This window comes from Elephas maximus, chromosome 7 (assembly GCF_024166365.1).
Source record: "Elephas maximus indicus isolate mEleMax1 chromosome 7, mEleMax1 primary haplotype, whole genome shotgun sequence".
Lineage (NCBI taxonomy): Eukaryota > Metazoa > Chordata > Mammalia > Proboscidea > Elephantidae > Elephas > Elephas maximus.
This window is the reverse complement of record NC_064825.1, coordinates 98735293-98762024: the sequence shown is the minus strand read 5'-3', so window position 1 is coordinate 98762024 and position 26732 is coordinate 98735293. Positions and strand designations below refer to the sequence as shown.

At 39.5% G+C, this 26732-nt stretch overlaps 1 protein-coding gene across 5 annotated transcripts in view; it reads right to left on the bottom strand.

Moving 5' to 3' along the window:
• Positions 1–26732, bottom strand: part of TTC17 (tetratricopeptide repeat domain 17) — a 124005-nt gene that overhangs the window by 20108 nt on the left and 77165 nt on the right. For 3 of the 5 annotated variants that reach the window (XM_049890918.1, XM_049890919.1, XM_049890920.1), the window contains 6 exons: positions 25737–25907; positions 16473–16732; positions 15510–15663; positions 10659–10779; positions 8096–8255; positions 6867–6950 (listed from right to left, as the gene is read on the bottom strand). In XM_049890918.1, the coding sequence (XP_049746875.1) occupies positions 6867–6950; positions 8096–8255; positions 10659–10779; positions 15510–15663; positions 16473–16732; positions 25737–25907 (950 nt within the window). Of the gene's footprint in view, positions 1–6866; positions 6951–8095; positions 8256–10658; positions 10780–11056; positions 12589–15509; positions 15664–16472; positions 16733–25736; positions 25908–26732 lie in introns of those variants that run through there. The other 2 variants (XR_007518241.1, XM_049890921.1) reach the window with 2 other exon arrangements.

Below are 26732 nucleotides of genomic sequence, written 5' to 3'. Positions count from 1 at the left end.
CACATGTCTTTTATGGCCTTATCTGTTTGTTTTCCTTAAATCTCTTTTTGTCTTTATGCTTTAATTTGGATATTTTCTAATAACCCATCTTTACTTGCTTTTCATCTTTTCTGGTGTGTCTGATCATCTCCACTGCTGTTTCTAATCTGCTTTTAAACCCCTCTATTGAGTTTTTAGTTTCAGTTCCTGTATTTTTCAGTTCTAGAGTGCCCATTTGATTCTTTTTTTTACAGACTGCAGTTCTCTGGTGAAAATTCCCCTTTCATCTCTTTTCTCCTTTTATTTCCTGAACATGTTAATCACTGTTACTTTAAAGTCTTTGTCTTTTAACTCCAATGCCTGGATCATCTGTGGGTATATTTCTATTGCCTGCCTTTTCTCTTGGTTTTCAGTCTCAACTCTTCACATGTCCTGCACAATTTTACTGAAGGTTTGACACTGTGTCTAAAAAATTGTAGAGGTTCCAGATGATATTATCTTCATGAAGAAAGGGTTTAATCTTTCTTCAGCTTGGCAAGTAGAATGAATGTTGATCAACTTAAACCAATCATTGAGCTTAGGCTACTATGCCATTTTGGAAAGGCTTTGTTTTCCTCAAGTTTTTTCCTTCTCCACAGGCACAAGTCTACACACCTTTCAAATGAAAGCCTGGGGCATTCATCTGAAATCTTTGCCCTTGCTGCTGGGTCTTGAATTCTAATCCTTGACTTCATAGTATGGTGGAATCACAGAAGAAAACCGTTCTGTTTTTCATGGCTTTCAACTTGGCTTCCTGGTCTCCTGCCTTTTATAGCTTCAAATTTGCCAATGTATTGTGAAGAATACCAGCTATGTTTCAGGCTTAGGTCTCTGTCCCTCTTTATCCCCAACCCCCCAGGTCCCCATCATCTCACCAGGATTTTAGCCACTTTTATTTCTCTAGCCCTGCAAGAATTCTGAAGTCTGTTTGCTTCTCCACCTGGATCATCAGCCTTCTGATTTATAGCAGATTATGATCTTTAAAAAAAAAAATCTGTATCTTCTACTCTTTTTTCATTATTTTTTCTACCCTTTCATTAATCCTCTCTTCTACTGTCTAGCCCTTTTTTCTAAAGGTTTGACCTTTTCTTATACTTTTTAGAAGCTCCTTAGAAATTAAGTTAAAAAACCTGTTATCTCTAATGTTAACTTACAAATATTGTTTTCAGTTTTTCATTTACCTTTTTACTTTGCTTACAGTGTTTGTTTGAAATGCAAGTTCTAAATTTTTATGCAATTTAACTTACCAATCTTTTTCCTTATTGTTTATAAATTTTGAATCAATGAGGAAAATTTTCCCTATAGCTAGGTAACAGAGGAATTCCTTATGCATCCTGTTTGTACTCGTAAGATTTTTTTTTATATATTTATTTAAATCTCTAATAAATTTTAAATTTATCCTCACATACAGAAGAAACAGATCCAATTTTATCTTTTTCCTTATGCAGTATTAAAATATGGATTTCCCTTTACTGATGAGATACTGACTTTATCATACCCAAATTTTTGTATGGAATTAGAACTCTTACTGGGTTTTACATTCTTTCCCATTGGTTTGTCTGTCTATTCATAAACCAATAGCAAGCTGCTTTAAAGAAGACTTTATAATGTCTTCAATATCTTGTAAGGTTAAACTTCCTCCTCCCCTTCTCCTACTACTCTTCTTTTTCACAGTCTGCTTGGTTATTCTTGTTTGTTATTCCAAATGAACATACAATTAGCTTGTCTGGCATCAGAGAAAACATGATGGGATTTTTATTGTTGTTGCATTAAAATGACAATTTAACTTAGGGAAAACTAACATTCTTATGATGCTGTGACTTTATATTCAAGAATATGATATGCCTTTCCACTTGTTTAAGTCTTACATTCACATTCTTTGTATGTTGGAGATATTTTGTTAAGTTTTTCTTGAAGGTATTTTCTTTTTTATTCTTTTACATCTTTTAATTTCTGGTTGTGCATATAAAGGCACCACAAGTCTGTCAGTTTGTCCTACTGTGGTGGCTTTCATGTTGCTGTGATGCCGGAAGCTTTCCCACTGTTTTTCAAATACAAGCAGGGTCTCCCTTGGTGGATGGGTTTCAGCAAAGCTTCCAGACTAAGACCAACTAGGAAGAAGGATCTGGCAGTCTAGCTCTGAAAAAACTGGCCAGTGACAACCTTATGAATAGCAGCAGAACGTTGATATAATGTCAGAAGATGAGCCTCTCAGGTTGGAAGGGACTCAAAATACGACTGGGGAAGAGCTGCCTCCTCAAAAGCAGAGTCAACCTTAATGATGTGGGTGGAGTCAAGCTTTTGGGACCTTCATTGGCTGATGTGGCACTACTCAAAGTGAGAAGAAACAGCTGCAAACATCCATTAATAACTGGAATGTGGAATGTACAAAGTGAATCTAGGAAAGTTGAAAGTTGTAAAAAATGAAACGTAATGTATAAACATCGATATCCTAGGCATTAGTGAGTTGAAATGGACCAGTACTGGCCATTATGAATCACACAGTCATATAGTCTACTATGCCAGAAATAACAAATTCAAGAGAAATGGAGTTGCATTCATCATCAAAAAGAACATTTCCAGATCTATCCTGAAGTACAACACTGTCAGTGATAGGATAATATCTATATGCCTACAAAGAAGACCAGTTAATATGACTATTATTCAAATTTATACACCAAACACTCAGGCCAAAGATGAAGAAACTGAAGATTTTGACTAACTTCTTCAGTCTGAATTGGATCAAACATGCAATCAAGATGCACTGATAATTACTGGCAGATTGAAATGGGAAGGCTGGAAACGAAGAAGGATTAGTGGTTGGAAAATATGGTCTTGGTGACAGAAACAATGCTGGTGATCACATGATAGAATTTTGCAGGACCGATGACTTCTTCAGTGAAAACACCTTTTTTCAACAACATAAACAAACAGTGACTATACACGTGGAATAAACAGGAAACAAATCGACCACTTCTGTGGAAAGAGATGATGGAAAAGACCATCAGTCAGAACATGGCCAGGAGCCAACTGTGGAACAGACCATAAATTGGTCATATGCAAGTTCAAGTTGAAGTTGAAGAAAATTAGAACAAGTCCAGGAGAGCCAAAGTTCTACCTTGAGTACGTCTTACCTGAATTTAGAGTCCATCTCGAGAACAGATTTGACACACTGAACACTAATGACTGAAGACCAGACAAGCTGTGGAATTACATCAAGGACATTATACATGAAGAGAGCAAGAGGTCATCATACACGTCAGGAAAGGAAGAAGACCAAAATGGATGTCAGAAGAAACTCAGAAAGTTGCTCTTGAATGTACAGTAGCTAAAGTGAAACAAAGAGATGAAGTAAAAGAGCTGAACAGAAGATTTCAAAGGGTGGCTTGAGAAGACAAAGTAAAGTATTAAAATGAAACATGCAAAGACCTAGAGATAGAAAACCAAAGGGGAAGAAGAATATGCTCACCAGTTTTCAAGCTGACAGAACTGATGAAAAAATTCAAGCCTGGAGTTGCAATACTGAAGGATTCTATGGCGAAAATATTAAATGACACAGGAAACATCAAAAGAAGATGGAAGCAATACAGAATCACTGTACCAAAAAGAACTGGTCAATATTCAACCATTTCAGAAGGCAGCATATGATCAAGAACTGATGGGAGCACTCACTTGTCTATGTCAAGAAATTTGGAAGACAGCTACCTGACCAACTGACTGAAGAGATCCATATTTGTGCCCATTCCAAAGTAAGGTGATCCAACAGAATGGACAAATTATCAAACAATATCATTAATATCACATACAAGTCAAATTTTGCTGAAGATCATTCAAAAGCAGTTCCAGCAGTACATTGACAGGGAACTGCCAGAAATTCCAGCAGGATTCAGAAGAGGATATGGAACATTAGGGATATCACTGCTGTCAGATGGATCTTGGCTGAAAGCAGAGAATAACAGAAAGATGTTTACCTGTGTTTTACTGACTATGCAAAGGCTTTAGACTGTGTGGATGATAAATTATGGAGAACATTGCAAAGAATGGTATTTCCAGAACAATTAATTGTGCTCATGAGGAACCTAAACTTAGACCAAGAGGCAGTTGTTCCAACTGAACAAGGAGATACTTCGTGGTTTAAAGTTAAGAAAGGAATGTGTCAGGGTTGTATCTTTTCACCATACTTATTCAATCTGTATGTTGAGAAAATAATCTGAGAAGCTGGACTATGTGAAGAAGAACAGGGCATCGTGATTGGAGAACAGGGACAAAACTGAAGCTGTCAAGGATTTCATTTTGCTTGGATCCACAATCAACATCCATGAATGGGAGCAGCAATCAAGAAATCAAACGATACACTGCATTGGACAATCTGCAAAAGACCTCTTTAAAGTTTTAAAGATACCGCTTTAAGGACCAAGGTGTGCATGAGGCAAGCCAAGGTGTTTTCAATCACCTCATATGCATGTGAAAGCTGGACAACGAATAAGAAAGACCTAAGAAGAATTAACGCCTTTAAATTATGGTGTTGGTGAAGAATATCGAATATACCATGGACTGCCAGAAAAACGAAGAAATCTGGCTTGGAAGAAATACAACCAGAATGCTCCTTAGAAACAAGGATGGCAAAACTTCATCTCACATACTTTGGACATATTATCAGGAGGGATCTGTCCTTGGAGAAGGACATCATGCTTGGTAAAGTAGAGGGTCAGAAGAAAAAAGGAAGATCCTCAACGGGATGGATTAGACATAGTGGCTGCCAAGAGTGGGCTCAAGCATAACATGATTGTGAGGATGGCACAGGACCAGGCAGTGTTTCATTCTGTTGTACAAAGGGCCACTATGAGTCAGAACCGACTCTACAGCACCTAACAGCAATAACAACAACATATGCCAAACAGATCAGCTTTGTAATTGAGTTAATTTTTGTCTGCTTTTTCTATTAGTTATTATGTGAAGCGTATTAAAATCTTTCAGCTTGGTTCAGGATATGTCACTTTCTTTCTTTTTTTTTAGATCTGCCAACATTTGCTTTATGTATCTTAGAGCTATGTTGTTGAGTACATACAGCTTATGGATCACGATATCTACTCCAGGATTACATCTGTATCAGTGTCCTATGACTGGTGTAACAAATTACTACAAATGTGGTGGTAACAGAAATTTATTCTGTCCGCAGTTTTGGAGGCCAGAAGTCCAAAATCAGTTTCTCTGGTTGGAAATCAAGATGTCTTTGGCAGAGCCATGTTCCCTCTGGAGGCTCTAAAGGAGAATCCGTTTCTTGTCTCTCCCACCTTCTGGTGGCTGCTGGCATTTCTTGGCTGTGGCTGCATCACTCCATTCTATCTAGGTGGTCATGTTGTCTTCTCGTCTTTCTGTATCAAATCTCCCTCTGCCTCCCTCATGATGATGCATGTGGTTGCCTTAGGGCCCACGCAGATAATCCAGGATAATCTATGTTTCTCAAAAGCCTTGATTTAATTACATTTGCAAAGTCTTTTTTTGGCCATATAAGGTAACATTCACAGGTTCCAGAATCTTTTTGGGGACCATTATTCAGCCTACCACAGATCCCTTTTTCGTTATGAAATATACTAACTCCAGTGATGCTGCCTGCTTTATGGTTTACTTTTTCTGATAAGTACAGCTATATCAGCTTTCTTTAAATATGTTCCTCTCTACCATATTTTCTTCAATTCTTTATTTTGGTCACATTTCTTATTTCTACCCTCTGTGTCTCTTCATGTATTTGTTGTATTCTCTTTGTTGCTCCTTCCAATTTTGTCATCATTTCTCTGATTGTTTTTTCTATTTCTTTCTTGTGTTCTGTCTGCTCAAGTCTCACATATTTCTGTTTTCCATCTCTTGGTTTTTTTTTTAAATCCTTTGGTAACCTCTCCCCCAAAGTTTTCTATTTTAGCTTTGTGATCTTTATTCAGAGAGGCAATTGTTCAATATGATTTTTTAATGCATGGCAAACAACTTAGTCAGATGAACTGTCATCTGGTTCCATGACAATATTTTTTTTTTGCTCTGGTCTTTAATAGTTTTGCTGCTCATTCCTACCTTTTTCTTATATTTTATATCACTGTTGGCCCTCCTCTGTTTTAATTACTCAAAATCCAGTGGATTTCCCTGGTCAGACAACTTGTAGAAAGTTCCTTCAGGAAGTGGATTTTTGCTGATGTTTTCTAAAATTGCTATTCCTTCTCAGCTTCTGCTGCAATTCATCTTATGTGGCTTTTGTGTCAATTTAGCCACTTTTGGCAACCTTTATCTTTTGTGTGTGTGTGTCTGGGAATTATATCTGTCTCCTAGTTTCACTACAGCTAAAGTTTGCTGGCAACTTTTCCATGTGTGATATCCACAACAGGGAAACTGCTACCTCATACTGTTGTATTCATAATGGAAGTTGAGTGGACTCTCTTGATCACTATGTTGTATTATCTCTTCAATATTACATAGTAATTTTAGTGGCAAGATCTTTAACTATAAAATAATTTAGTTAAAATTTAAAAACTCATCCTTTATATAAATATCACAAGGTATGTTTTCCATCCATCATCCAAAATACCAAATATTCTTCACCATCAGAGAAAGAACACCTGACTTATTTCATGTACCTAGATTTCATAGTTTCCAATACCACAACCTCTACACACTCATGCTAGAGTAAAAACAGAAAACTGATTAGACATGATCCACTAGAGAATATAAGCAGCAAAAAAAACGACAAAAAAAACTACCCAAATTTTGGAAAAAGTAACTAACATAAAAGGTTATAGCCTCACAGTGGCAAATAATCTGGAAAAGAAGTTAGAAGGCAAGGCTTCCTGCAGATGACCTACCTTTTCCAAAACTTTGGCAATTCGGGTACCAATCTGTTCAAGTGACTGTTGAGGATATTGGTCTTTGCCAAGATTTTGCAATACCTGGAATAGGGAGGAAGATACAGATTAGAGGAATGAAAATGTCGCAGGATCTAGATGACACTGTTGATACAGATTTGGGCATTACACCACAATAGAAACTGTTCCTCTAAGGCACATATGGTGGTCCTCTTGGTCAGGTATTCTATGGAAGATACATCTGAGGCCATTTTACCACTCCCCGGCCCTCTCGCATTTAACAAAAATTACAGACATGTAAAACACATTCATTACAGGAACATGAGAAATCCTGTCACCCAGACACAAACCACTGTTAATAATCTATCAATCGATCTCTTTCAGATATTTCTCTCTGTATATACGTAATTATTTTTCTCACAAAATATGGAATCACACTGTATATTTTTTCTGTTACCTACATTTTCACATAAAATATTCTGAAAATTTCTTCATGCCAAAAAATATATTTCTACTCTATCTTTCTTAATAAAAACCCAAAAACCCAGTGCCCTCGAGTCGGCATCTTTCTTAATAGCTGTATTATACACTATAACTATACCAAAATTTATTTAACAAAACCTCTACTGTTGGATATTTGTGGCATGTTTTCCCAATTCTTTCATATATATATATATATACACACATATATACATGTATATGTATATATGTCACACACACATATCCACCCACCCCCAGGAACCCTGGTGGCAAAGTGGTTAAGAGCTCAGGCTGCTAACCAACAAGGTCAGCAGCTCATATCCACCAGCTGCTCCTTGGAAACCATATGGGGCAGTTCTACTCTGTCCTATAGGGTCGCTATGAGTTGGAATCAACTCAACAGTACACAACAACACCAGGATACTGGGTTTGCTCTCCTCCTTTCTTATTAAGAATGCCAAGATAATTCTTATTATCTGCCCCAAATATTTCTCGCTAGAGCCTCTGCTGGATGGTAATGCAGCATGCTCTCCATCTTGAGGAGCGAATCTGAATTAAAATTTCTGGTCACATTAAAAAAGCATGATCTCAGCCCCAGGGCCTAAAAGAAACTAGGCTTACCTAAAGCCACCTAAATGACAGGTAGCCGAAAAGAGACCAAAAAGAAAAAAAAAAGAAAAAAGCCTTTGTGCTTTCTGTTATCAGGTACCTCATGGCTGTGAGGCTCAGAGGCACAGGTGAGCACTCACCTCTGTCAGCTGACTCTCCCCAGTGTAGTGCAGGCTGGCTCGGTTGGAAACCCCATGCAAGTGGTCCAGGGTGTGCATGCTGGTGGGGAGATTGCCATTGCAGAGAGGCTCCATCGCTGGCTGCTGTATCGGGGTGGCAAAGTCTATGTGTTCTGTGATGCTGGAAAATGGAGATTACCAAATTAGCCACCGAAAATCTGAGTGAGTGGGAGAGAGACAGCATGGACAACCAGCTGACCTTAACTCCAATATGCCATCAGGAGTGTGTAGAACCAGAGAATCTCAGACTGGAAAAGACCTTAGAAGTTATTTAGTCTAGTCTCTCATTTTACAAGGATTCTAGTATCTGGCAATGACTATTTGTTGAATGTATGAATAGGCTGAACCCCAGGTCAAAACAGCAATGTTGGCTTGAGTCCTGAACTCAGTGTTTTTCCAACCTACCCAAACAGCCTCCTTTCTATCCACTGTGGCATCTGAGTTGCACACGCTGCTGACCACCTCTTCTCCCTAGGCAGCTTTTAATCCAGTGTATTTTCTTCTAGAATTTCTCTTTCCAGGTAATGAAAGTGATAAGTACTCACAAGGCTGCTTTTACTTTCCCTTTATACATAGAAACACACTTGTCCCCACAGAAAAAGTTACCTAAAGCTTAGACAGTAAATTTTACACAGATACAGCTCTGCATTTTGTCTGTGTATAACGTGCAAGGACTTGCTTTCATGGCTCCAAAGGGTCATTTTCCCATCCAAAACCAAACCCACTGCTGTTGAGCTGATTCCAACTCACAGTAACCCTGTAAGACAGAGCAGAACTGCCCCATAGGGTTTCCAAGGTTGTAAATCTTTTCTGAAGCAGGCTGCCACATCCTTCTCCCATGGAGCGGCTGGTGGGTATGAACCACCGGACCTTTTGGTTAGCAGTTAAGCGCTTAACCACTGTGTCACCAGGGCTTCTTTTTCCCCAACTTATATGGGGTTAAATGTTATAGACTATCAAAAGTACTGATATGTCACATTAGCATTCCCAAAAGTTTATTTCTAGCTATTTAGAAAGTTCAGCGTAGATTAGGAAAGTATTAATTCATTATTTATTATTAAATGACAGATACCAGGGCTATAACAACAAAACATACCTAGTCCCTGCTATTACAAAGCTCATAATCTTATGAGTGATTCAATTATTACTAGGCTGTGATAAGTTATGAAATATAAAAACATGGCACAATGACAGAACACTATACCAAAAACCAAACCAAACCCAGTGCCGTCGAGTCGATCCCGACTCATAGCGACCCTACAGGACAGAGTAGAAATGCCCCATAGAGTTTCCAAGGAGCGCTGGCGGATTCCAACTACTGACCCTTTGGTTAGCAGCTGTAGCACTTAACCACTATGCCACCAGGGTTTCCACAGTACACTACAGGAGGGTATATATTTGCTCTACACTGATGGAGAAGGGGGATGCTTAATGAAAGATTCCCCGAGGAAGTAAGATTTAAGCAGCAATCAGAAAGATGAGTCTGAATTAATCAGGTCGCAAGGACAACACCACAGGCAGAGGAGATGTCACATTTGAAGGCCCTGAAGGGCAAGTGGGCAGAACTGAAGATGGAGAGACAGGCAGAGAGCAGATCATGAAGGGCTCTGTGGGCCACTGTACGGAGCAATAAGTTACTAGAGGGCTTTAAGCACAATTGGACTTAATATATGATGAAGAATTCTGAGTACTGTGCAGAGAATGGATTGACTAGAGGGAAAAGAAATGGGAAGTGTTGAGGACAACTCCTGGGTTTCTGGCCTGAGCACTGCTGAAGCTTTATACTAGGAAGAGGGAAAAAACAAACAGGTTTTCTGGAAAGACAGTAAGCAAGAAAATCATAAGTTTAATTTTACTGAGCTTGGGGTACCTGAGAGATATCCAGGCAAAGAGGTCAGGTAGACAATTGGATAAATGGTTTGAGGGTTTTGAAGAAAGGTTTGGGCCGGAGATCCAAATTTGACAGTTGTCAGTATATCAGTGGTGACTGAAGTCCTAGGAGTAGATCTAAGACTGATTTTAAAACAAGAAGACTAAGCAGTAATCCTGGAGAACTCCAGCATTTAAGGAGTAGAAAAGGGGCCAGCAAAAGAGAAAGAGTGGCTAGAGAGGAAAAAGCAGTTATTGAAGAAGCAGCCTTGCTCAGCCTGTGTCCCGGCAGGAATTTGTAAATTAGAATTTGCTCTGGCTCCCCTTTCAACGCATGATGTCAGCGGTTTGTGTATCTGCAAAGAGGGGTCCAGCCTTCCATTCAGACTAAGTCAGTTGCACATGACTTTTGGAGAGCTTACAAAGCGTGGCTGAAGGTACTGGGAAGGGGGCACAGGTACTACTTTAGTACAGTGTGCTAAGTCCACCTGTGGGCTGTGGTCAGCAGTGCTTATCCTCTGAACCATCCACCCTGGAAAGGATGACTCTTCTAATAGCTGCTGACAAAGAAGGTAATCCCTGGGGTCAGCTGAGGCCCGGCTGGTTCATTGGTAAACAAAATGGCATGAAGAAGGGAGAGGTGTGAGATACTCACTCAATGTTTTTCGAAGACACTGCAAGCCACGTACTCACGATGGCAGTCAGCTCTACCCAGCGGAGTTTGAGGCACTCGTCCGGGCTGGGCCATCCCAGACTCTGGTAATCACGCTTCTTTCCTGCAAGGAAGGAATGTCATGAATCAACACAACTGGAAAGGAACAAAACCCATAGTGCCTTGTGCCCTCGTGATTACTTCACCCAGTATGGTACATCTGGAGGTACCAGTCATTCCTCTAGTCTTTATAATTTCTACCATCTAAAGATCTAATTAAAACCTTGTCTTTCAATTAAGATCATCTTTGAGTAAAACTCTTGTTCTCAAAGACAGATGGTGAAGTAAAAACAAGATTCCTTCTTTGCATTTAAGACTGATGAACATGAGATAAGAGTTAAGACATCCTTCAATGTTATGCATTCTTACCAATCTTAATTTTTACTCCTCTACATTTCGATTTTATAAAGACAGCCCTAAGTTAGTAGAAACAGCGCTAAAGCAGGTCACCCTGACACTAGTGACATTTTGGGTTGGATAATTCTTTGTTGTGGGATCTACCCTATGCCCCGTAGGATGTTCAGCAGCATCCTTCACCTCTACCCACTAGATGTCAGTAGCGCCCTCCCCCAGATGTGACAACCAAAAATGTCTCCAGATATTGCCAAATGTCCCCTGCAGGCAAAACTGCCCCTGGTAGAGCTCCTTTGCTACTAAGAACGGTAGCAGGCTGGGAGATAACAACGACAATGAAAGGTTATCACTTATTTTAAGAGCACTTACTGTGTATCAGGTCCTGTGCTAAGTGCTTTATATCCACAACCTCACGAAGTAGGTTTTAATCCTCATTTCTCAGATGAGAGAACGGAGGAAACCGGAGGCTCAGAGAGACTAAGTGACTTGCCCAAAGGTCACCTGGCTAGTGGCAGAGCTGGAATCCAAATCCGGGTGTTTGAGTCTACGGGGCGTGCTCCCAATCGCCATGCTATTTAAAACTGCATAAGGCTATACTCATATTCTTCACAGGGACTCTCTTTTGGGCCCATGCTCTTTAACAGACCAAGTCCACCCCCTCCCCCAAAAGAGAAGAAGTAACTCTTGTCTGGGAAGAGTTCTTCCAAAGGAATTACAATGCAATGGACAGGAAGAAGATCTTTAACTCTGTATAGCACTTTTCTACTGTAGGAATTTACCAACAATAGAAAACTGTCTGAGGTGCAGGCAGGGGTGTAGATTTAGATTTTAATAAAATAGAAAAGAATACTCTGGAAGAATTTCAAACTAACCCTGTTTAAATTAATACTTTAAGGAAATAAACCATCAGTTTCACAATAAAGCTTATTTTCCTTTTATATTTAAGAAATTCATTTCGGAAACATTTATTGAGCACCTATTATAAGGGGCTGGAAACTAAGGAAGACACTGGAGATACAGAGAATAGGAGGACCTGCTCTTGAGCTCACAGTCTAGTGAAGAAGGTAAACACAAACAAATCGTTATAATACAACAGGGTAAGTGCTAGATTGAAAGTATAGAACAGTTGCATAGAGGAGAGAGCAACTAATTCTGCCTGAAAGTACCAAGGGAGCGATGGCACTTGAGTTTGAACTTTAAGGAGGAATGATATTTTAGCACCGACAGATGCGATATAAGGGCTTTCCAGGCAGAGGGAACAGTATGTGCAAAAGTATGGAGGTAAAATAAGAGCATGGCTGCTTCAGAGAATGGTGCTGAAGGGTAGATAGAGGCCGGTTTGTAAAGGGTCTTGTGCGCCACACTAGGAGGCTTGGACTTTATCCTGTAGGCAATGGGAAGCCTTCCCACATCTCTCCATCTTGTTCAGAAGGATATCATAGAGGCTCTGTTAAATGCCTTGCTGAAATCCAGTTACATTATGTCTATGGCACTTCCCTGGTCTTCCAGTCTAGTAGCCCTAACCAAAAAAATGAAATGAAATTAGTTAAGCATTATTACTTCTATTAGTTCTTAGTAAATCTACAATGGCTCTTAATGATCTCCACCTTTCCCCCATGGACTCACAAACTACCTGTTTAATAACTTGCCTTAGAACTTTGCCATAATTTATGATGAAGCATTTAATCAGCTGGCAGTTGATAGAAGATATGTTTATTTGAAAATTGGGATACTGAACTTCTCTAGTGTTCTAGTACCTCTTCTTTGCTTTAGAATTTTTCAGCTTAATGACAATAAGTAGTTCCATGATCTCATTTGAAAGTACCTTCAATGCCCTACCTGGGCCCATGAACTTGAATCTATTTAAAGCCGTTTAAGTGCTGTCATCTCATCTCAACTATACTGAGCTTTAACTTCCACTTCTACAAGCAACTCTGTATTTTTTGTTTATATAACATAGTCCATTATAAAATATTTAGAAAATGGAAAAGTATACAAAAGATAATGAAAATCACCTATAACTCTGTCAACACCCAGAGAAGACCAGTGATAACATTTTGATTTACCTCTTTGTGGACGTGTTTCTATGCACTAGTTTGTTATACGATACTTCACCAAATTTAAGGTGCAAGTAACTGTAAGGTGTACATTATTTTACATGATTTAAGAAAGAAAAAAACCGTATTATTTCAAAATACTATCAATTGTAAGATGTATCCCAATTTGAGATGTTGAAATGTGAAAAAAAAAACGGACAGCTGATTTAACATACTTACTATTTTACAAAAATTGAAGTATTCCTTATCTACGCTATTTTTATAAAACCGCTTTTGTTCCCTTAATATATTACAAACATCCTGGACGTGTAGTACACAACACAGAATGCTCTAATTTATTTAGGAAATTCCCCTTTAGCTTGTTTGCAAATTTTTACCATGATAAACAACCCTGTGGTGAACATCCTTACTCTGACATCTTAGGTGTTTGTAAGATGATTTAGAGTAAAATACTAGAGGTAGAATTATTGGCATATTTTAAAATTTTCTGATATATCTAATCAAAATCTCTCAAAAATCAGTTTACTAATTTTCACTTTTAAAGATAACTTGATAGGCAAAAATATTTATGTTTGCACTTCTTTGTTTGCCACTAAGTTTGTGCCTATATGTGTTTGTGGTGAATTACCTATGTGCTTTATACATTTTTATTGAAATGACGTATTTTTCATATGGCGCTTTTTAAATGATGGTTATTGATATCCTTTGTTTATCACATATTCTGCAAATACTCTGTCTTAGTCCTTTGTCTTTCTATTTTGTGGTGCTGCAGGTGCTAGTTTGGAGCACTGGTGGTGCAGTGGTTAAAAGCTTGGCTGCAAATCAAAAGGTTGGCAGTTTGAATCCACCAGCAGCTCCTTGGAAACCCTATGCAACAGTTCTACTCTGTCCTGTAGGGTCACTATGAGTTGGATCAACTCAACGGCAGTGGGTTTGGTAAGGGTTGGGTGCCAGAAATTAATTTTTGTGTGTGTGTGGTTAAATCTATCAGTTTCTTTCCCTCTTTCTTTCCCTCTCTCTTGCCTTAGGAAGTCTGTCTTCATCTTAAGAGTATGTAAACATTCATTTAAATTTTCTTCTTTATTTTATTATATTTAGTATTTATAGCCCATTGGGGTTTTCATTTCCCGAATAATGTTTTACAGTCTAAACATCTTTTTCCTCGGTATAAAAGACAGATCTAATAGAGGAAGTGCTGTTTTCCTTCTGCAACATGTTAACACATGCCATTGTCCTTAAATGGTAGAGCTAGCTGACTCATGCTTTTTACAACAGGACAAAATGTCCAATTTGGTGCCCTTAGTAGTTTTTACGAGTCACAGTACATTCAGAGATTCAGCCAAATCTTTGTATTTTATTATGTGCCTTCTGCTTTTAGCTTTGGTATGTACTCACACCAAATACGACAGTAAAAAAAAAAAAAAAAAAAAAATTCTTTTAAATAAAAAAAGAGATAATAGTTGTAAAAAGGAAATTTATCACCAGTACTAAACTGCTAGAAAAGACAGTCATGTGGGCTCATGGCAATGGCCATTAACTTGGAGTCCAGAGACTGCCTTTAGTGCAACTATGAAATTATATTATATCCACAATTTTGGCGTATATACGTTTTTTTCTGGGGGGCTGTTCCAAAGCATGCACCCAATACTTACAAAGATATCTGACACACAAAAATGTTAAACAACAGCTAATAGCTTACTGAACGGTCCCTGGGTGATGCAAATGGTTAACAGGCTTGGCTGCTAGCCGAAATGCTGGACGTTTGTGTCCACCTAGAGGTGCCTTGGAAAAAAGGCCTGGTGATCTACTTCTGAAAAATCAGCCACTGACAACCCTATGGAGCACAGTACTACAGAGCAAATGGGGTTTCCATGAGTTGGAACTGACTCAACAGCAACGGGCTAATAGCTCATTGAGCAGTATGTGCTCAGTGCATCTTAATTACTTTCCATGTATAAACACATAAAAGCCTCACATCCACCCTATGTTGTAGATGCTATTATTATCCCCATTTTATAGATAAGGATAATGAGGCATAGGGAGGTAAATGGCAGAATTGGTGTTTGGACCCAGGCAGTCTGTCCCAAACACACACTTTGATATATTATACTGGACTGTCACGTTAAGAACAAAAAACAGGATATTTAAACTCATGATGGCAAGAATATAAGTACAAACAGTGAATGGTAAAAAAAAAAAAAAAAGTAAACTCAAGTAAGAAATGGTAAAAAAATTAATGTCAAAGTAAATTTTTTTATACTGATGACTGGTTTCTTGTTCACTTAGCCCTTTTACCACCTCTGAAATATTTTAAGTCCTTTGTGAGAACTGAGACACTGAAATATCTAAAAGAAGAAATGGCATATTAAACATTCAAGTTCACCTTGTGGCCCAGGAGATGCCACCTTTGGGCCAGTGATCTCCAGGTTTGATTGGTAACGATGTGTATTTTCTGCTTGGTTTGATTCTACTTTTTTCTCAGGAGTTTTCTTATGATCTCCTTTGGGTTTCTTTACACGTTTCACTTGGAATGTGATCTGGTGAAGTGAAAATGTTAGGAACAAGTGAGACCAATTATCAAATCTCTCAATGGCTATGAATAGCAGTGGCTTTAAGAATAACCCAGGTCTGTGCTAGGGCTAAACTCTCTCCTTCAGTTTATTTCTTAGAGGTCTAAATGAAAAACGTCTAGTGAAATAAACGAAATAACCTAGCCTAGAAGAGTGTATGGCACAGTAGTTAAGAGCTCAGCTGCTAGTCAAAAGGTCAGCAGTCTGAATCCACCAGTTGCTCCTTGGAAACCCTATGGGCAAGGCTACTCTGTCCTATAGGGTTGCTGTGAGTCAGAATCGACTGTATGGCAAAGGGTTTGGTTTTTGGTTTAGAAGAGTGTATACGAAGCCCTGGTGGCACAACAGTTAAGTGCCTTGCTGCTAACTGAAAGGCTGGCCGATCCAATCTACCCAGTTCCACAGGAAAAAGACCTGGAGATCTGTTCCTGTAAAGATTACAGCCTAGAAAAGCCTGTGGGGCAGTTCTACACTGTCATATGGGATCACTGTGAGTTGAAATTGACTCAATGTATAGAGGAAACTAAAATTTAAGAAGTCTGCAAGCCTTGAGTGGTGCTTCATACCCATTCCATTTCCTCCCTCCTCCCAGAAAAGCTAGCAACACCTAAGTAAAACGAAATGCTTCTTGCAGTGCAATGCCAATGTGAAGGCTATATTGGAATATGGAGTAAATTACTGCCACATACCAAATGGAAACTTTCCACTTTATAAACTAGGAGTCCTTCAAAGACCCGGTCTACAGTTCGTCTGGGATTGTAAAAGCAAACTCTTACCCATTCTGTTGCTTCATCGTCTTCACTTCTGCAGTCTCCATAGCAAGAGCTCCTGGCCACTTCATCCTGGGGACCTTTTTTAAGTACTCGTATTCCCTGCAAGTCCAGACGCCGCCCTTTCATCTCTAGTGCGCCCCCAAAGCCTTCCAGAGGCCATGCCTGTTGAAATTCATCCACCAAAGCCAATATCTCTTCTGACATCTTTGTTTCATCTGAATTCTCCATCTCATCAGAACCATTGCTTTCCTCAACCACTGTACCTAAAATTCAAGGGCCATCGAGTTATTAAAACAGTTACATAGTACTCGTTCAGGTACTATTCAACAACCATGAATTTCCATTCGCAGCAGTGGTACTTCTTCTTCTCCCTCTTAGCTGGGTGAATACACTGTGAAAGGAAATGGAAACCTCAGAAAAGAAAATTTAGAAAAGCACACAGGGGGTCTTTCCTACAACAACACTTATGCAAATATTTTATGGCTCCCTTCAAATGAACAGCATATACTATGCAAATGTGTTTGTGAGGACTTTTGATCACAAGCAGCCTCTAAGTCCTGAAGCAGCAGAGTCATGCCTATGTTTGTTGAAGCGAACATGTATGGAGTTCTAACTGTGTATCTGGTACTCAAAGAAATTCTAAGTTATTTTATTTAAATACTTAAAACTATCCAATGATACGTTTTTTATTTTTAAATTAATGATGCAAGGAAGACTCAGCGAAATTTAGTAACTTGCCCAAGGCTTAATAACGTGCAGGTGGTGCAGCCAGGACATGGTAACAAGATCTCTGACTACAAAACCGATGCTCATCCTTCTAAAGGTGGAGGTTTTCTGGGGAAGAATTCTTGATTAGATGAAGAGGTATTAATGCAATGGTTCTCAAACACTCCTCAGTGACAAATTTTCACCAATCCTTAGCAAAATGAAAAACAAGAAAGGGACATATAACTAAAGCTATAAAATGTAAATATATTCACATGCAGATACAGATATTCAATTGTGGTGTAAGGTTGCCTACTGTTTTCTTTTTATTATTTATATTTACTGTGGTAAGCATATATATACAAAACAAAAAAATCTGCCATTTCAACATTTTTTACATGTACAACTCAGTGACATTAATTACTTTTTCATCATGCTAAGGGGAGAATGAGCTCCAGTTAAGGGTGATGGAAAAATCCGCAAATGGACAGTGGTGACACCTACTGTGTTTTTGCCTATGTACTTTTTGACATTAAAATCTTCGTTTTAGAAAATAACAGTAACAGCAGATGCTACTTTTCTTTAAAAAATGACCTTACCAATCAAAAAAATAGAGCTGGATTAAAATCTAGATAAAAATTCTAACTCACCAAAAAAAAAAGACCAGATGTACTGGAGAAACCCCAAGAGCATGACGCCTGGATTCCCTTATAACTCAGTACTCCTGAGGTTCACCCTTCAGCCAAAGATTAGACAGGGCCATAAGACCAAACGAGACTAACTGGACACACCAGCCTAGGGGCAAGGACGAGAAGGCAGGAGGAGATAGGAAAGCTGGTAATAGGGAACCCAAGGTGGAGGAGGGGAGAGTGTTGAGATGTTGTGGGGCTGGCAACCAAATCACAAAACAATATGTATTAATTATTTAATGAGAAACTTGTTTGCTCTGTAAACCTTCATCTAAAGTACAATAATAAAAAAAAAAAGGTGTGCTTACTCAGATAACCTACTGGTTATCCACTTGGAATCCTACTGGTATGAACATGTCTGCTTACACCATAACTTATCAGTATCAGAAAGTTAACAACAAGATACTCTCAAAATTTAGAAAATATTGAGGAAAAGTTAGTATCTAAAACTAGTAAGAATCTTCATCACGCTATGACTAAATTAGTGATCTGAAGGGGAATTCACCATAAGAAACAGTCTGCATGATGTTGAAGGAACCAGGAAAACATCTAATCTCAGTCAGGGAGACTGTGTTCTATCTCTAGAGTTGAAAATGGAATTAAAGAAACTTACGCAGTGCTATGTTACAATTTGACTATCTCCTGTAATGATGTATTCATAAAAATGGGAGACAAAGCAAAATTTGTTGTTGTTGTTGCTGTTAGGTGCCATCGAGTCAGTTCCAACTCACAGCAAGCCTATGGCACAACAGGATGAAACACTGCCTGCTCCTGCCCCGTTATTACGATCGTTGTTATGCTTGAGGTCATTGTTGCAGCCACTGTATCAATCCACCTTGTTGAAGGTCTTCCTTTTTTCCGCTGACCCTATACTTTGCCAAGCATGATGTCCTTCTCAGGGGCTGATCCTTCCTGACAACATGTCCAAAGTATGTAAGACGCAGTCTTGCCATTCTTACTTCTAAGGAGCACTCTGGTTGTACTTCTTCCAAGACAGATTTGTTCATTCTTTTGGCCTAAACCTAACCTAACTGTTGCCAAGTCGATTCCGACTCATAGCGACCCTATAGGGCAGAGTAGAACTGCCTGCACCATAGGGTTTCCAAGGAGCGCCTGGTGGATTTGAACCACCAACTTTTTGGTTAGCAGCCATAGCTCTTAACCACTATGCCACCATGGTATATTCAATATTCTTCATCAGCGCCACAATTCAAAGGCATCAATTCTTCTTCGGTCTTCCTTATCCATCGTCTAGATTTCACACACATATGATGCGACTGAAAATACCATGGCTTGGGTCAGGCGCACCTTAATCTTCAGGGTGACATCTTCGCTTTTCAACACTTTGAAGAGGTCCTTTGCAGGAGATTTACCCAATGCGTCATTTGATTTCTTGACTGCTGCTTCCATGGCTGTTGATTGTGGATCCAAGTAAAATGAAATCCTTGACAACTGCAATCTTTTGTTTGTTATGATGTTGCTCATTGGTCCAGTTACGAGGATTTTTGTTTTCTTTATGTTGAGGTGCAATCCATACTGAAGGCTGTGGTCTTTGATCTTCATTAGTAAGTGCTTCAAGTCCTTTTCACTTTCAGCAAGCAAGGTTGTGTCATCCGCATAATGCAGGTTGTTAATGAGTCTTCCTCCAATCCTGATGTCCTGTCCTTAATATAGTCCAGCTTCTCAGATTATTTGCTCGGCATACAGACTGAATAGGTATGGTGAAAGAATACAACCCTGATGCATGCCTTTCCTGACTTTAAACCAATCAGTATCCCCTTGTTCTGTCTGAACAACTGCCTCTTGATCTTTGTAAAGGTTCCTCATGAGCACAATTAAAGTGTTCTACAATTCCCATTCTTTGCAATGTTATACATAATTTGTTATGATCCACACAGTTGAATGCCTTTGCATAGTCAATGAAACACAGGTAAACATCCTTCTGGTATTCTCTGCTTTCAGCCAGGATCCATCTGACATCAGCAGTGATATCCTTGGTTCCACGTCCTCTTCTGAAACTGGCCTGAATTTCTGGCACTTGCCTGTTGATAGACTGCTGCAGCCGTTTTTTTTTTTTTTTTTGTAACACATAGGATATTTATATCAGTTCACAAAATGGAGGACAACCACACAATACTGGGAATCATGGCCTAGCCAAGTTGACACATATTTGGGGGGGAACATGATTCAATCCATAGCAAGTATCATCAGTTCTTAATCATATGCTACCTTCTAAAATAGTTGAATGTCAACCAACTCTTTTTGGTACAGTGGCTCTGTGTAGTCCTTCCATCTTCTTTTTTTTTAATTTTTTAAAAATTTTTAATAACTTTTATTAAGCTTCAAGTGAACGTTTACAAATCCAATCAGTCTGTCACATAAAAGTTTACATACATCTCACTCCCTACTCCCACTTGCTCTCCCCCTCTTGAGTCAGCCCTTTCAGTCTCTCCTTTCTTGACAATTTTGCCGGCTTCCCTCTCTCTCTATCCTCCCATCAACCCTCCAGACAAGAGTTGCCAACACAATCTCAAGTGTCCACCTGATATAATTAGCTCACTCTTCATCAGCGTCTCTCTCCCACCCGCTGACCAGTCCCTTTCATGTCTGATGAGTTTTCTTCAGGGATGGTTCCTGTCCTGTGCCAACAGAAGGTCTGGGGAGCATGGCCGCTGGGATTCCTCTAGTCTCAGTCCGACCATTAAGTATGGTCTTTTTATGAGAACTTGGGGTCTGTATCCCACTGATCTCCTGCTCCCTCAGGGGTCCTCTGCTGTGCTCCCTGTCAGGGCAGTCATCGATTGTGGCCGGGCACCAACTAGTTCTTCTGGTCTCAGGATGATGTAGGTCTCTGGTTCATGTGGCCCTTTCTGTCTCTTGGGCTCTTAGTTGTCGTGTGGCCTTGGTGTTCTTCATTTTCCTTTGCTCCAGGTGGGTTGAGACCAATTGCTGCATCTTAGATGGCCGCTTGTTAGCATTTAAGACCCCAGACGCCACATTTCAAAGTGGGATGCAGAATGATTTCATAATAGAATTATTTTGCCAATTGACTTAGAAGTCCCCTCAAACCATGTTCCCCAGACCCCCGCACTTGCTCCGCTGACCTCTGAAGCATTCATTTTATCCCGGAAACTTCTTTGCTTTTGATCCAGTCCAATTGAGCTGACCTTCCATGTATTGAGTGTTGTCTTTCCCTTCACCTAAAGCAGTTCTTATCTACTGATTAATCAATAAAAAACCCTCTCCCACCCTCCCTCCCTCCCCCCCTCGTAACCACAAAAGTGTGTGTTCTTCTCAGTTTATACTATTTCTCAAGATCTTATAATAGTGGTCTTATACAATATTTGTCCTTTTGCCTCTAATTTCGTTCAGCATAATGCCTTCCAGGTTCCTCCATGTTATGAAATGTTTCAGAGATTCGTCACTGTTCTTTATCGATGCGTAGTTTTTGAATGATCTTCAGCAAAAATTTACTTGCGTGTGATGTTAACGACACTGCTCTATAATTTCCACATTCGGTTGGATCACCTATCTTGGGAATAGGCATAAATATGGATCTCTTCCAGTCGGTTGGTCAGGAAGCAGTCTTCCAGATTTCCTGGCATAGACAAGTGAGCACCTCCAGCACTGCATCCGTTCGTTGAAACCTCTCAACTGATATTCCATCAATTCCTGGAGCCTTTATTTTTTTTTTGCCAATGCCTTCAGAGCAGCTTGGACTTCTTCCTTCAGTATCTTCAGTTCCTGATCATATGCTACCTCTTGAAATGGCTGAACATTGACTAATTTTTTTGGTATAGTGACTCCGTGTATTCCTTCCATCTTCTTTTGATGCTTCCTGTGTCTTTTAATATTTTCCCCATGGAATCCTTCACTATTGCAACTCGAGGCCTGAATTTTTTCTACAGTTCTTTCAGCTTGAGAAATGCCAAGTGTGTTCTTCCCTTTCGGTTTTCTATCTCCAACTCTTTGCACATGTCATTATAATACTTTGTCTTCTCAAGCCGCCCTTTGAAATCTTCTGTTCAGTTCTTTTACTTCATCATTTCTTCCTTTTACTTTAGCTACTTGATGTTCGTGAGCAAGTTTCAGAGTCTCTGACATCCATCTTGGTCTCTTCTTTCTTTCCTGTCTTTTCAATGACCTCTTGCTTTTTTCATGTATGATGCCCCTGATGTCATTCCACAACTTGTCTGGTCTTCGGTCACTAGTGTTCAATGTGTCAAATCTATTCTTGAGATGGTCTCTAAATTTAGGTGGGATATACTCAAGGCCATATTTTAGCTCTTGTGGCCTTGCTCTGATTTTCTTCAGTTTCAGCTTGAACTTGCATATAAGCAAATGATGGTCTGTTCCACAGTCAGCCCCTGGCCTTGTTCTGACTGATGATATCGAGCTTTTTCATTATATCTTTTCACAGATGTAATCAATTTGATTCCTGTGTGTTCCATCTGGTGAGGTCCATGTGTATAGCTGCTGTTTATGTTGTTGAAAGAAGGCATTTGCAACGAAGAAGTCGTTGGTCTTGCAAAATTCTATCATTCGATCTCTGGCATTGTTTCTATCACCAAGGCCATATTTTCCAACTGCTGATCCTTCTTTGTTTCCAACTTTCACATTCCAATCACCAGTAATTACCAATGCATCCTGATTGCATGTTTGATAAATTTCAGACTGCAGCAGCTGATAAAAATCTTCAATTTCTTCAGCTTTGGCCTTAGTGGTTGGTGTGTAAATTTGAATAACAGTCATATTAACTGGTCTTCCTTGTAGGCATATGGATATTTTCCTATCATTGACAGCGTTGTCCTTCAAGATATATCTTGAAATGTTCTTTTTGATAATGAATGTTAACCCTATTCTTCTTCAAGCTGTCATTCCCAGCATAGTAGACTATATGATTGTCTGATTCAAAACGGCCAGTATCAGTCCATTTCAGCTCACTAACGCCTAGGATATAGACATTTATGTGTTCCATTTAATTTCTGACGATTTCCAATTTTCCTAGATTCATGCTTCGAACATTCCAGGTTCCGATTATTAATGGATGTTTGCAGCTGTTTCTTCTCATTTTGAGTCGTGCCACATCAGTAAATGAAGGTCCCGAAAGCTTTAGTCTACCCACGTCATTAAGGTCAACTCTATTTTGAGGAGGCAGCTCTTTCCCAGTCATCTTTTGAGTGCCTTCCAACCTGGGGGGCTCATCTTCCAGCATTGTATCAGACAATATTCTGCTGCTATTCATAAGGTTTTCACTGGCTAATGCTTTTCAGAAGGAGACTGCTGGGTCCTTCTTCCTAGTCTATCTTAGTCTGGAAGCTCAGCTGAAACCTGTCCTCCAAGGGTGACCCTGCTGGTACCTGGATAGCGGTGGCATAGCTACCAGCCCTACAGCAACACGCAAGACCCCACAGTCCGACAAACTGACAGACATGTGGGGGAAGCAAAATTTAGTTGGGTTTTATTCTACAGTCTAGTCCCTAGAGAGCTGCATTACTTTGAGGTAGAGGAAGCAATCTCATGGCTGTTCACTTGGTTTTTTGAGTGTCTCGATACCAGAAAGAGACATGAGGCTGCCCGGCACCAGAGAGGAGCAGTCCCCACTGCAAATGAACAAACTGGTATTCTGGTTTAGAAATGACTCTCCTTTTAGCCGGTTACTGGGAATTCGTTTCTTTAAAGTGCAATAATTTCTGGTAGATTTTTGATGAAAGTGATTTTCTGATCCTGTAAAGGTATAAAGGTCACAATTTCCTTTCTAAAGTCTACCTTGCTTCTCTTACACATCATTTTTTACATCATTTTTTAAATACAATACCACTCAGAAGGAACCACAGTTTTGTAATTGCTAGACATGTAAATCAAACCTATGAAAAAAATAAATTTTTTTTTTATATAGAGGAAGGCAAAAGCCACATTTCATTACTTTAATATTTACTGTATACAAGTAGTATAAAGTTATGTAAGACATGGTGTATAAGAAGCTCATAGTCTGATGGGAGACAAGACATGCAAGCAATTCATACTGTATGAAGTGTGGCTTGACAAAATGCAGGAGGGACACTGCAGATGGAGCAACTCAGTGCTGAGAGACTTTTGTAAATGCTTCACAGACATTTGTGCTGGATCTTGCAGATGAGTAATTGTCTATACAAAGTGAACAGCATGCACAAGCCATTCTCAGCCTGTGCAAGTGCACAGAGGCTCACAAGAGCATGGCATGTGATAACAGTGAAAGGTTTGCACTTCCTGCTATGTAGGGTACTTCTTGTTGTATGCTGTCCACTCGATTCTGACGCAGAGCAACCCCACAGGACAGAGTAGAACTGCCCCGTAGGGTTTTCTAGGCTGTAATCTTTAGGGGAGCAGATCTCCAGGTGTTCTCTTCCACAGAGTGGATGGCGTTTCAAACTGCCAATCTTTCAGTTAGCAGCTGAGCACTTAACCACGGCGTGACCAGGGCTCCTTATGAAGGGTATTAGTAATAGGGCCTTCTAGGTGGTACTGTTGGAGAGGGAGTCTGGAACTAAAATGCCTCATACCCAATGCTAAGACATTTGGACTTTTCCTATGAGTAATGGAGCCATTAAAAAATTTAAACCTAGGTAACTTACCTGATGAGATCTGTATTTTAGAAAATACTCTTTGAGGGACGCGTAAGAAACTGGTAACAGTGGTTGCTTCTGGTAATAGTGCTTCCTTCTTCTTTTCAAATTTTGTAGCAGTTACATGTGTTATCTCTCTCCTCTCTCCTACACTCACACACTCCATACCTAGACTGGACTAAAAGACTAGATACGGGGAATCTAATTAAGAAGACACTACTGTAATAGCCCAGGCAGAAATGAACAAAGTTTGAATTCAGGCAGTGGCTGTGGGAATAGAGAAAGAGATGACAGATTCAATGAGTCTTGGGGAGTGACTGAATATAGGCGCGCCTGGGTGACTTGTTATGCCATTAACAGAGATATAAAACTAGAAGTAATTCAGGAAACAGAGTGAAAGTGAGGACAAGTTTAATTTTGGATATGTTAAGTACCTGTGACAAATCCAGACAGAGTCCACTAGACAAGTGGAAATACCATCTGGAGTTACAGAGACTGTCCTAGCTGAAAACACAGATTTGGAGTCACTGCTGTACTACAAGGCAGCTGAATCACCAAGAGATAACGTGCAGAAGGACAAACAAAGAAGACCAAGGTTAGGATCCTGGGGAGCCCAACAAATAAGGCGCAGAATAAAGAAGCAGTGAAGGAAATTTTAAAAGACAGTCTGAGGATAAGAAGAAGGCCTAGAGCAAGTGATAACCGAGAAGCCAAGAGCAGGATGAGAGGGTTTTGAGAAGTGGGGAGTTGCCCACAGTTCCAAAAGCAGTAAAGCAGTTAAGAAGGATAAGTACTGAAAAGGAGTCATTTGTTTTGACTACTATGAATTGATTCATAATGTTAGCAAGAACAGTTCAGCACAGTATAGCTCAAAATGCGGACGTAAATTGGAATCTTAGAAAAGTGCCAACTCTCCAAATTTTACTGTCATTGCAAAAAAAAAAGGCATGTAGTTGGGAGTCTTCCTTTTTTTCAATGACTTACTCAACAGACTAATGACATTAAGAAGAAAGACTGGTACATAAATGAATCAAATTTATTCTAGCAAAATAAGATGTTGAGGTAGAGGAAAAAGGAAGCGTGAAGAGCACTTTCACATTATAGCTTATCTTCCGCCTCACCATCTAAGGATCACCCACGTGATCCCACAATAGAATGATGGACTGTTAAAAAGAAGGAAGCAAACTCTGGGAAGTAAAGAAAGCCTAAGCTTAAAGCCTGAGAGTTGATTGTTCCCCAGAAGCAGAGCTCAGGTCAAATCAACTTACTTTCAAGTCTAAGGGCATCTGAGTCCCTCCCTGAATTCTCAACAGAAAGTACAGGGTCCTCCTCTGTTCCTCTCTCAGAGGGCTCTTCTTCAGCAGCATCCAGGGGCTGTGAGTTGTCAAAATATTTCTGTCTGTCATGGTTGTTGTCCAGGCTTTTCTCATAACAATTACCTCAATAACAAGAGACACAGATATAGGACATTAGAAACATCTCTTTGGTGTAGTCTCATAGTTCAAGTCCCAAAATATCAAGAAGAACAAAAAGGTGACAATGTCTTTCTCCAGCCGAACACACAAAAATTAGTGAGCTGGAGAACCCAAAGCAACATCGTTATTGTGATTCAAACTTTTGCAGTGAAGTTCAAATTTCACCTGCTAGCCTATTGTAAGAACCAAATATTTGGGGAAAAAAAAATCTATGACAACAAAGATCAAGCCCCAAGATTGTGTTCTACCCATAATGCATGGCTGCGAAACATATTGTTGAAAATGAAAATATCACCAAAGAGTTTTCTTTCTATTTGTATTTCAAAGGGGAGAAATGACAGATCAGTACCTGAATAAGTCTGAGATTGATGAATTACAATTTACACCATAGCTTTAAACGAAAGATATACCAAAAGGCAAGAGATTATAAAAAATTAAAAACCAAGGAAATGGAGAGCGGGTAGTGGCAGAGTAGAGACCATATTTAAAACCGCAATATCACGAAGATGCCTGTCACTCTTTTGGAAAGCGAATCCTGGTCATGAAAGACTTACCCAAGAGTTACCCAAGCATGAAATGTGAAATCTTGAGTGTAATCCTAGCACTTTGATATGTACAGTGAGGATGACCTCTATTACAATTTTGCCAGTGAGTCGAAGGTTCTGACCCGATTAGGGACTGTGTGTTAATATGGACAAGGTGCCACCATCCAGCTCCACCTGATGGCCATTCACCGGGTATAACGCTGTGCCTGACATGGGAGTGATCTGGCTATGACATCTGTCACAC